The sequence below is a fragment of the Schistocerca serialis genome, chromosome 2, assembly GCF_023864345.2.
Source record: "Schistocerca serialis cubense isolate TAMUIC-IGC-003099 chromosome 2, iqSchSeri2.2, whole genome shotgun sequence".
Taxonomy (NCBI): Eukaryota; Metazoa; Arthropoda; class Insecta; order Orthoptera; family Acrididae; genus Schistocerca; species Schistocerca serialis.
Window position 1 is genome coordinate 918,338,302 of NC_064639.1, and position 12,804 is coordinate 918,351,105.

The 12,804-nt window shown below is 42.1% G+C and overlaps 1 protein-coding gene across 1 annotated transcript in view; it reads right to left on the minus strand.

The window, feature by feature from the left end:
• Nucleotides 1–372: 372 nt before the first annotated feature.
• The window catches only part of LOC126456519 (juvenile hormone acid O-methyltransferase-like), a 115,846-nt gene continuing 103,414 nt past the window's right edge, over nucleotides 373–12,804 (minus strand). The window contains exons 5-6 of the mRNA XM_050092268.1: nucleotides 10,356–10,506; nucleotides 373–705 (exon numbers count right to left, since the gene is read on the minus strand). Coding sequence (XP_049948225.1) covers nucleotides 521–705; nucleotides 10,356–10,506 — 336 coding nt within the window. The 3' untranslated portion in view covers nucleotides 373–520. The remainder of the gene's footprint in view (nucleotides 706–10,355; nucleotides 10,507–12,804) is intronic.

Below are 12,804 nucleotides of genomic sequence, written 5' to 3' on the forward strand. Positions count from 1 at the left end.
CAATATAGTTCATTTAAGTAACATTTTTCAATTACACTTCATTTTTATTACATTTATTTATAAACAAACACCTTCCGAACAGACCCTGAAGCCGAACCGAACGGCCGCCGTGTCGTCCTCAGCCCACCGGCGTCACCCGATGCGGACGCAAAGGGGCTTGTAGTCAGCACACCGCTCTCCCAGTCGTTGTAAGTTTTCGTCACTGGTGCCGCTACTTCCCAACCAAGTAGCTCCTCAGTTGGCCTCACAAGGACTGAGTGCACCCCGCTTTCCAACAGCACTTCGCAGACCAGGATGGTGACCCATCCAAGTGCTAGCCAAGCCCGACAGCGCTTATCTTCGATGATGTTACCACTGCGGCAAGGCCGTTGACATCACATTTATTTACAAAATTAAAAAGTTTGTTAACACTGCGTAGAAAAAAAATTACAGAAAGATGGTTTCATGCTGTGGGATGGGGTCGCAGCTTTTTCAGTTCTGCCAGGGGCGCAGGATCACTTGTCACCGTCACGGTTCCCTCCTACAGCTTCTTGCCCACGGCGACCATTGAATTGTAGTGCATGTAGAACTTAGTCTCCCCAGCAGGCCCAGCATCCTTCGTTAATCCCCCCAGTTTCTCCATGTGCTGTATCCAATCGTCCATAAAGTCGTCCTTTTGCTCTTCCGGTATGCGGTTCAGGAAGGCACTTACTGATTTTATAGCATCTGAAACAATAAATAAACGATACAATGTTATGTTGGCATCAGTACAAATCGTAAATATCCCTGGTTTGGCAAATAAGGGTCTTTCATGTAATTAGGGTACCATCAAAATCCACAACCAATTCAAGATATGGAAACACTTTTCGACAATTCCGCAAATAGAAGGATATTTTAGCGATATCTGTTATCATTTATCATAATCCATTAAGGTATGCTTTCGGATGAGGTAGCATCTGTATTCACGGTGACAGAACTTTGGGTAAACGCACGAATACGATTTGCATCGCGAAATTTAATAAACATCGTCTTTCAGAAGCAGAAACACGCCTACCAATTTTCGTTTGTGTTGCACAACTCCTTCTTGGTGTTATGATTCCTTTTCCATTATTCTAGTTAGCAGACGAACATTCTTCCCACAACCGTAGATTTTAAGTTTTCTTCGTACATCCATATTTAAATGGTTCAAATGGCTCTGAGCACTATGGGACTTAACATCTGAGGTCATCAGTTCTCTAGAACTTAGAACTTAAACCTAACTAATCTAAGGACATCACACACATCCATGCTCGAGGAAGGATTCGAACCTGCGTCCGTAGCGGTCGCGCGGTTCCAGACTGAAGCGCCTAGAACCGCTAGGTCACTCCGGCCGGCCATATTTAAACTGGATGAAGGTGGGACACAGGTGGTGTAATTTTTATTAAAAATGAAATTCCTCCAGCTGTACTTAAGATTTTTTATTTACTTCGCTACTAGTTTCGGAGTTGCGTCAACGCCATCTTCAGGCCCGTACACTTTGCTGAAATCAGTTGTGTGTAGCTCAGTCTAGAATTCAACACGTGCTCCACATGGATGGCGGGCAGTAACTATTGTAGATTTAAGTGGTCGCAGCGCTGCACAGTTGCCGACCACTTATGCCGCATTCCGAGTTCCAGTTCTAATTGCAATTATGACAGTCATCTGTCACTCAACGCCTTCTGTCATCGAAGAGTTTAACTACCGACAGCCCCACTGAACTTTAGGCTGCGTTCACACTGCCGGCCGGGCCGGGCCGGGATAACACGTACTGGCTCGGCTCGTGCCTAGCCAGCTCAGGCCGACGTGTAGTGCATTCACACTGCGCGCCGCGCCGAGCCGGGACGGCGAAATGGGGGAAAATCCACTTCTCCGATTTTAATGTTTTAAAAATTCTTAGCGGTATGTAAGACTTCGCCACATCCTTTTATGAACTTATTTTTCCCTTAAAAGCGTTACTTACGTCGTGAAAGAAGAAAAAGTCTACTTTTCGTTTCGCGTGATTTCTTAGTTTCGTAACGCTTCCCAACCGATTTTGAAGAAAGTATGCGGCTAAAGAATCTGATTTTTGTACACGTGGTAGTGCAACATCTTAGCTTCGTATTGAATCATTTATCTTTCAATATTTCTTAACAGTCATTGTGAAATGATGCAATTTGTCAACGTTGTGCACTTGATTTACAAATCTTGTAGTGAAAAAGTTATGTAGCGGGTAGCTTACTGTTAGATCCGTTTTAGACCATACATTGTTGGGAATGAAATGTAGCTAAAAGTACCAAAAAGTTTTTGAAATGATAATGATACTGATATCTGTCTCTGGTCTCAAGTAATGCGAGCTATTCAGTGGCGTCAGTGCCGCGTCCGCAAGCCACGGAGTTCGCGCGGTTACAGCTTGGTTTAGTGTAGTCATATAATGCAGCACAGAAAAAAAACTAATTACTGGTGATCAGCGCAGACCTAGTGCCGGCCCCTCTTATTATTTTAATGGTCTCATTCTCTAGATAAATCCAAATGTATAAGAATTTTTCCCTCGGCTACTGGACAATCATCTGCTATGCTTTTATAATTGGCCACACGTTGCATCACAAAAGACAGACAATTATTTGTCATCGACATCCTACATTTAGTATGATGTACATTTCGTATTTCGAACTAAAAGATAACTGAAGCCCAATTCTGTAGTCTCGTTGTCTACTTTGGCAGAAAAAATAATGGAGAGTTATGGAAATTACTATAGATCGGCACAGATGTGCGTTTCATTGTTCTTCATTGTTTTTTTTTTTTCTTCCTTGGCGGGCTGCGCTGCACTGTCAAGGTAATCCCCACTCTTTGGCTAAATGGCTGGCGGGAGGCCAAATAAATAAATTTAAAAAGATCCCAACCCTTCGACAGCTGACAAGCAAGTCAGTAGAAAACGCAGCCGCAGTCAACAGTTGCTCGCCTTTAGCTAGTCTGTGCTGTCGTGTAGAACAATGTCTTCACTCTTTTATTGGCATTGTTTTGATTCTGCAGTAACTCGTCGATTTTTGAAGTACAGAAGAACTAGGAGGTTATGGATTCATCCCATAAATAGCGACGCAGTCTGTTCACACTGCTGGCCGGGCCGAGTCGAGCCTGGCCGGGCCGCCGCCCGCTTTGATATCAAACACATGGTTTTGAATTGCGGTGTTCACACTGCCGGCCGGGCCGCGCCGACACGGCGTGAGCCTCCCGGGGCCGAGCCGGCGACATCCCGAGTGTTTAATATTGCCGGCGCGAGCCGACCGCAGGCGCGAGCCTGTGGAGCAGCACTACAGCTTCTGCAGTACACGCATCACACGTCTCCCTTCTGCTTTCATCACAAGTGTGACTGCACACGTCTTTTATTTTGTTACCTCACATTTCACAATCAGAGAGGAAAAATTACGTTTATTATAATGATACATGCAAAATTACTTTTATTTCATTTCTTTAATCTACCGTATTTACATGCATTTGCAACAATAGCTTGCCAACGATCGCGGCATTGCCGCCACTGAATAGTTCGCATTTACTTGTAAACGGAGACAGATATGAGTGTCATCAAGGGACGGAAATGTGTCCCTACCACATGACAATGCATTGTAAAGTCATGCTGTGGCACGTTACTATAAGCTGTTGTCTGTGACATCTTTTTGCGATGTTCTTACTTTAATGAATGCAGAATAACATATGCATGACATTAACTTGTGTCCATCAATTTGGTGTCAGAAATTCGGCCTGTATGACAGTAATGATGCAGTTTCCAGATTATGGAACGAAGTAACCAAGGAATGTGTTTCAGAGAGTACGCACAAATATAAATTATTTTCCTTTATAATTGTATTTGTTTTATTTACAATGAAATGAGATAATCAAAAATACAGTAAATAGCTAAGTACTTTCAATCCCAAAAGTTATTTTTGAAAGGTTTTTTAATTATTTGAAGTTGCATTTTCAACGAAACATTCAACGAAAGTGTTCCTGACAGTTTTCGAACGTAATGTGGAATTTCTGTTGAATGTGGCACCAACTATCTGCATATCAGCATTGTTACAAAACTTGTCACCTTCAACATTGCATTATTCTCTGTCAATGACAATATTATGAAGTAGACAAATGCACTTGACTATGTGATCAGCTACGTCAATGGATGTTTCAATTTCCTTCCTCAGTAGTCTCCATTTATTGGTCATTATACCAAATGCACATTCAACAACTTTTCTTGCTCTGGAATGCATATCATTGTATAGAATCTTCTCGTTGTCCAAATTTCTGCGAGGAAAAGGTCTCATCAAATTCTCTAATAAGGGGTGAGCTTCATCTCCCAAAATGACGTACGATAGTTCCTGACACATTCCTTCAAGTCTTGTTGGTGGCGGTAAAACAGCTCCCCATTTGTAAATTTCTTATATAATATACTTTCTTTAAACACGCCTGCATCAGACTGTTTACCGTAGGCACCAACATCTACAGCTGTAAATTTGTAATTTGCATCAGCAACTGCTTGGAGTACAATCGAATAATACTGTTTGTAATTGTAAAACATGCTGCCAGAAAGTTTAGGACATTGGACACGTATGAGCTTCCCGTCTATACATCCAACACAGTTTGGAAATCTCCATCACGTATGCATTTCACTGGCACTTTCTTTAAATCGAGAAACAGTTGGCGTTGGTAAATGAATGGGGGCAAGTGACTCCCATATGGCCATACAAACGTCTTTCAACACCACTGATACGGTGGACATTCGTAATCGAAATGACGATGCTAGTGCATGAAAGGAGATGCCAGTGGACAGATACCTGAGAAAAAAATCTTAAAATGTGTTACTCAAGTGGGGTGTTGGGCGAAGTTTTTACATTTTTGTTTGCACAGTAGATATTTACTTAGTCCACATCATTTCACAGTTATACAACAATAAATAATTAAAGAGACATTTTCTTGCACCCTTCTATATTCTTTCGATTAAAATAATGAAATCGAAATGCAAAGACCTGAGGGACAGTTACAGAGAATAACTTGTATAACTTGGCAAAATAAGGTCATGTGATCGAGGGAATAGTATTATTAAAATGCAATTCCACTCGGGCTTTGTTCTGTCATACGATTTTCCTAAGTTCCAAAAGCTATGCACAGTTCCTTATCAGTGGAAATAGAACCACTTAGTCAAAGGGCATTATCTCAAAACTCTTCGCCTATCAATCTGTCTATCTTACAAGGTGATGAAAAGAATTCTGTGAGGTTATCAGTGGCTCCACATGATGAACCATCCCCACTGCCAAGCGCTGCATCATGAAGAAAAAAGAAGAAAAAAGTTGGAAAATTCTGAAGGAGTATTTCTGAGATTCTTCGTTGAAGGCACAGCAAGACATTACCCAAAATGACGAAGCTAATTACTTCCTACTGATTCTCGGGAGTCCCATTAACTCTCTTCCCCTCAGGGGTAAGCGTTTGTGAAATTTAAAATACAAAAGCATGACTACAATTAATTGGAGGTAGTGAATACTGTACAAAGTTCTACTGCAAACCAAAAAGTGTGTACTAACGAATCTTACCTTATCGTTATACGCAATTTTTCTTCTGCTGTTATACTTCTACGAAAATTTGTGTTCTGTTTCGAAATTTTGTCTTGAATGTTCTGCAGCACATAATGAAATGTATTATGATTCATTCTGAAATATGAATAAAATTTTTCAGGATAGTTTTTAAGTTCTTCATGTAAAGAAAAAAACTCTCCTAAATGTCTGTCACTATTTATGGGATGAATCCATAGCCTCCTAGTTCTTCTGTACTTCAAAACTCGACGAGTTACTGCAGAGTCAAAACAATACCAATAAAAGAGTGAAGACATTGTTCTACACGACAGCATAGACTAGCTAAAGGCGAGCAACTGCTGACTGCAGCTGCGTTTTCTATTGTCAGCTGTCGAAGGCTGGGGATTTTTTTAAATTTATTTATTTGGCCTCGGGCAGCTAACAGCCATTTAGCTAAAGAGTGGGGATTACCTTGACAGTGCAGCGCAGCCCGCCAAGGAAGAAAAAAAACAACGAAGAACAATGAAACGCACATCTACAGATCTACAGTAGTTTCATTAACTCTCCATTATTTTTCCTGTCGAAGTAGACAACGAGACTACAGAACTGCGCTTCAGTTTCTGCAGTAAACGTATCACAAATCTCCAGTTTGTTTTTGTGATTAGTTTTACACCAAATTTTATCAGACCTATGTCATTGACGCTTCTACCTGTACATGTGCGCAATCGCGCACACATACAGACCATACATTTTGGCCAATTATAAAAGCATAGCAGATGATTGTCCAGTAGCCGAGGGAAAAATTCTTATACATTTGGATTTATTTAGATAATGAGACCATTAAAATAATACGAGGGACCGACACTAGGTCTGCGCTGATCACTAGTAATTAGTTTTTTTCTGTCCTGCATTATATGACTACACTAAATCAAGTTGTAACCGCGCGAACTCCGTGGCTTGCGGACGCGGCACTGACGCCACTAAATAGCTCGCATTACTTGTGACCAGAGACAGATATCAGTATCATTATCATTTCAAAAACTTTTTGGTACTTTTAGCTACATTTCATTCCCAACAAAGTATGGCCTAAAACATATCTAACAGTAAGCTACCTGCTACATAACTTTTTCACTACAAGATTTGTAAATCAAGTGCACAACGTTGACAAATAGCATCATTTCACAATGACTGTTAATAAATATTGAAAGATAAATGATTCGATACGAAGCTAAGATGTTACACTACCACGTGTACAAAAATCAGATTTTTTAGCCGCATACTTTCTTCAAAATCGGTTGGGAAGCGTTACGAAACTAAGAAATCACGCGAAACGAAAAGTAGACTTTTTCTTTTTTCATGACGTAAGTAACGCTTTTAAGGATAAAATAAGTTCATAAAAGGATGTGGCGAAGTCTTATATACCGCTAAGAATTTTTAATACATGAAAATTGGAGACGTGGATTTTCCCCCATTTCGCCGTCCCGGCTCGGCGCGGCGCGCAATGTGAATACACTACACGTCGGCCTGAGCTGGCTAGGCACGAGCCGAGCCAGTACGCGTTATCCCGGACCGGCCCGGCCGGCAGTGTGAACGCAGCCCTACACTGGCTAGTCATGGTTCACTGATGGCTCTGAGCACTATGGGACTTATCTGTGGTCATCAGTCCCCTAGAAGTTAGAACTACTTAAACCTAACTAACCTAAGGATATCCCACACATCCATGCCCGAGGCAGGATTCGAAACTGCGACCGTAGTGGTCACGCGGTTTCAAACTGAAGCGCCTAGAACCGCACGGCGACACCGGCCGGCCATGGTTCACTGAGTTAGACTAGACCAGCACTCAATACTTTTTAAGTGTCACGTCTTCTCACAAAACTAAAGTTAAGTCTTTACTTGTGTACATATTGATTTACTAAAGGAATTTTAAGTGTTTCTCATTGTGTCGCCAAAATTATTCATGTTTTAGGTTACTAGTGCCCTGTGATGAGAGAGATGCAGCACGCAAGCTCGCCACCTTAATGCAGTAACTACTGATTTCTGTGGTACGGGGTTCACTTCCTGCTACCCTTACAGTGTGTGCCAAACTTAAACGCTGAGCACAACACTTTGTTCCTTACCTCCTCTTCCCGCAAGAAGCACATCAGTTCCATGCATCGGAGGATCTTTACTCCCGGAGTATCTCATTCCGAAGTAAGCGAAACTAATTAACTAGGCAATAGCTTCCAAGTAGTCGAGAAGAAGCTAGAGTAAGATCCGAAAGCTATGGCATTTAAGGTAATACAAAATGGAGAATAGAAAATGTGACTAGATGGCGTCCAGGTTGACCACGTAGTACATGACTGAAGAAAAGCGTTCGATATAGTTCAGCACTGTCACCTAATGCAAAGAACAGGCTGTCACATAATGCAAAGAATAGGACGCGGAATATCACACCACCTTTGTAACTGGATTGAAAAGTTTCTTGAAAATAAGGCGCAGCATATCATTGTTATTGGAGAGAAATATCCATATGTAAAAGTAACTTTGGGTGTACCTCAAGGAAATGATACAGATCCATTACTGTTCAGAATGGACATTAATAAAACTGTCGAACTGCACAGACGGATTCCTGATTGGAAATGGAGAAAAAAAGAGCCTATGAACATGCGCCGGGAAATGCATCATTGCCAAGGTAGATGACGCTGAAGATTGACAGTTCCTCTGATCACGTGCCATGTGTTCCTTGTGTGTTGCAGGCTGTGTGATTGACGCAGGGTACTGTAAGCAGCAGAATGGTGCGGTATTCATGTCGGGAAGAAGACGAGATGGTATTTGTCTACGGCCAAGCAAATCGAAACGGTCGAGATGCAACACAGCTATACCGAAACAGGTACCCTCACAGACACCAGCTACATTACACAACATTTCAAGCCCTATTTGAGCATTTGAGTGATTATGGCTCCTTTCAGACAGACGAACGTGCAGGGAAGTGGACTGTGCGTTCACAAGACTTGAAGGACTGGATTCTACAGGCTACTGAGACGAACGGTAATACAAAATTCAGGCAGCTGGTCCGCCACTTTGGTTTCAGCCTAAATAGACTATTAGTATCCTGCGCGCCCGGTTGGCCGTGTGGTCTAACGCACGGCTTTTCGGGCGGGAAGGAGCGCCGGTGCCCGGCACGAATCCGAGCGACGGATTTATGTCAAGGTCCGATGAACCAGCCAGTCTGTGGATGATTTTTAGGCGGTTTTCCATCTGCCTCGGCGAATGTGGGCTGGTTCCCCTTATTCCGCCTCAGTTACACTATGTCAGCGATTGCTGCGCAAGCAAGTTCTCCAAGTACGTGTACACCACCATTACTCTACCACGCAAACATGGGGATTACACTCCTCTGGTGTGAGACGTTCCCTGGGGGGTCCACCGGGGACCGAACCGCACAGTAACACTGGGTTCGGTGTGGGGTGGCGGAGGGGTGAAGTGGACTGCGATAGTCGTCGGCCGACCGGAGTGGCCGAGCGGTTCTAGGCGCTTCAGTCTGGAACCGTGCGACCGCTACGGTCGCAGGTTCGAATCCTGCCTCGGGCATGGATGTGTGTGATGTCCTTAGGTTAGTTAGGTTTAAGTAGTTCTAAGTTCTAGAGGACTGATGACCGTAGCAGTTAAGTCCCATAGTGTTCAGAGTCATTTGAACCATTTTTGATAGTCGTCGTGGGGTTGTGAACCACTGCGGCTGCGGCGGGGACGGAGCCTCTCCGTCGTTTCTACGTCCCCGGTTAACATACAATACAACACAATTTGTATCCTGCATGACAACCGCTACTATCTCTATCGTCTGCAATTCCATGGAGGCCACTTTGAACAACTGTTGTGACGTGGATGTCATGCAATTCTGTATTGTGTTCCAGGACAATTTGTTGTCGCTGCACCTACGCCGTCCATTTCCGAACACGTGTTGATAGGATCTTTTTTCCTCAATTTCCAGTCAGAAATCAGTCCCTGCGATTTGTCTGTATTATTAATGTTGACTGACCTGTTGGATGGCGAGGGAAGTTACCCCACAGTGCTCACGGATCATGCTTTTCTACAGAGAGAAAGCTAGAAAGTTCTAGGAAAAAGTGAGAAAACGTGCAGATGATGAACGCATGGTTCAGTGATTTTAGTTGATCCTGGACATACAAAAAAGGAAAAGTAGTCCGCATATATAGGAGAATAGACCGGATTTTGTATGATGACACGATTGCCAGACAGTCACTGGTCGAAACCACATCTGTTAAATATCTGAGAGTAAGCGTATGCAGTGATTTCAAGTGGAACTACCACAACAAACTAATCGTGGGAAAAGCAAGTGACAGACCGAGATTCACTGTCAGAATTCTCAGAAAATATAGCACACCCACTTAGGAGGTAGTTAACAGAAGTCTCATTCGACTGACACTTCAATATTGTCCGACAATTTGGACGTTTAACAGATAGGCTGGACGGGTGAAGTTGAGAAGATCCAAAGACAGCAGCACTTTTCGCCACTGGTTACTTTGGAGTGTACGAAAGTGTCACAGAATCGCCCATCCAATTCCAGTGGTAGGTGCTATAAGAAAGCCTTTGAACTTAACGGAGTGGTTTATTGTTAAAAATCTCGAGAGCATGCCTTAATCGCAATTTTAGCAATCCTGTTTACCATTTCTTCTGATGCTACACGTATTTTTTGATTTAGTGCCTTACTCGCGTCACTTACACAAAAATCTAATCCTGCTTGTTGCATACTAGGTGGAAGGTCATTTATACAATTCACAGGAAGTGATACTCGTTCACGAAGACAGTTGCTTGCAAAACTCAGGGAGTGCTCACCTCTGCGCTGCAGTTCGGATGGGAAGACGAACTTCTGCGGACGCACGTCACAGCGCAGAACCTGGAACCCCTCACTCTTCAGCAGCTGACCGAACACGCTGACTGGGTCCTCGCAGTGCTGGTATGGAGATATGAACTTATACAGGTCCCGCTGGAAGAAAAAGAATCCATGACGCTTCGTATTCCGCTTCTAAGTGAACTAACTCCTTTCATGTAGAAATAACGGTATATTTCGCGAAGACGCACCCTCGTGTGGCTACTATTGCGCCCGTCACCTAAAAGAGTAGCCCAGTTTGAAATTCTTACGCGCATCATCCCCACCAACCGCCAGCACCCAACGAATATCGTACTGTTAGAGTTAGAACTACACCGTAGGGCAGTGGCTACCGGATTGACTACGAATCGACTATCCTCGGTTTCCTCGGTGCTCAAAGATAGCAGTCAATCCGCGGCCACTGCCCACAGTTGATAAGTAACTGCAATCTACACCTTCCAATCTATAGATGAATATCTTAACAGAGACTGTTACACCAGTTTCAGTAAAAATGTCTGTTACATTTCAGTTTTGACAGCACTTGGTACCAACAGTCAAGATTAGGTATTTTGTATATGATAAATGAATTAAAAGTGCATAACTATGTTTCATTCTGGCAGTGTATTAATTTTCTAAATATATGCATTTCCAGCTTACTATAATTTATTCATCTATTTCGATATTCTCCTGACAAATGATCAAGGTAGTGAGTATTATATTCAAATGATTTATGTTTTTATGTCATAATTTCTGACTTGTTCCGCACTCACGAGAATTATCTCATTTTTGGGTCTGTGGAATGAAAACTGAATCTAATCTAATCTAAACTACTTCCCGTGAATCTACCGAATTGTTTGCTCAAGGCTAATTTGATGCAACAGTTTATTTATGAAAAGAAAAAAAATTGAACATATCCAAGCTAATATGTCGTTCAGTACTGTTTTGTATTGAAGAAGCTGTATTTCCTCTTCCGGTGATTTAGTCAATGAGTTGTCTTTGTTCTAAATTTTGTACCCAAAATGGTAAATACTTAGAGAAAGAAAAGGAACAGTTTATGCCACATGGCCAGTAAGACTAAGAAAATAAAAAGAGAAGGCACATTTTATCTTGAACATCAGGTTACTGTTAAACATTTACATCTGCAACATGGTGATGAGTTTTTGGTAGGACCATTAATGTTGTTGGCGGGGTCTTCAGTCTGGTTTGATGCAGTTCTCCATGCTACTCTTTCCTGTGGAGACCTTTTCATCTCTGTGTAACTTCTGCAATTTACATCCATTTCAACCTACTTATTGCATTCAAGCCTTGTCCTCCCTCTACTATTTTTAACCTTCACACTTCCTTATATTACCAAATTGACAATTCTTTGATTCTTCATTATGTGCACTACCAACCGATCCATTCTTTTAATCAAGTTGTGCCATAAATTTCTTGGATATTCGATACGTGCACCTAATTTTCAGCACTCTTCTGTAGCACCACAATCCAGATGCTTCTATTCTCTTCTGGTCCGAACTGTTTGTCGTCCATGTTACGCTTCGATATATGACTACACTCCAGGCAAATACCTTAAGAAAACACAGTAAAACTGATGTTAGATTACACCCATTCCTCTTTTTCATAAAATCTTCATTTTAAATTCTCTCTTTCTTGACCATCACCACAAATTATTCTGCTTAAATTGCACATTCATCTAGTACTTTTAATGTCTCATTCCCTAATCTTATTCCCTTACCATTGCATGATTTAAGCCGCCTACATTCCATTACCCTTCTATTATGATGTTCATTTTATAAGCTCTTACCAAGACACTTCCATTCCGTTAACCTACTCTTCCAGTCAAATGAATCTGTACGGTTCCAGAGATCTTTTCAAGTCTCGATCATCTATAATGGGGACTGATGACCATAGATGTTAAGTTCCATAGTGCTCAGAGCCATCTATAATGTATACAGTCCTATTTGAGACTTGAAAAGGTCTCTGCAAACAAGTAAGGTAGTATCCTTTGATTAAATCACTTGTGCCGGGGTTTCAGGTGGGATCCCCTGTTTCGTTCGGTGCTAAGATGCTATTTCAATACAGCTGGAGAGCCTCTGCAATACTGTTCGTATTTAAGAGGAAGTCCAAGTGGGCTGGTGCGTGAATGGTCATTTAGACTGAGAAGGGTTGTCCATGCAGCTATGCAAAGTCACTGTGTCAGGATGGCATCTAATTAGTGAGCAGGAACCATGGGTTCCAATCCAGGCGTTGTTACAAATTTTCATTCTTCGCTTCATTCTGCATATACAATCTCCAAAGTCTTTTTCCCTCTCCGGAAGATATGTCGTCGACAAACCTCAAAGTTTTTATTTCTTTACCCTTGTCCCGCAGTTGAGAATGTTGACGAGATACAACGTATACAATGAACAACTTTGT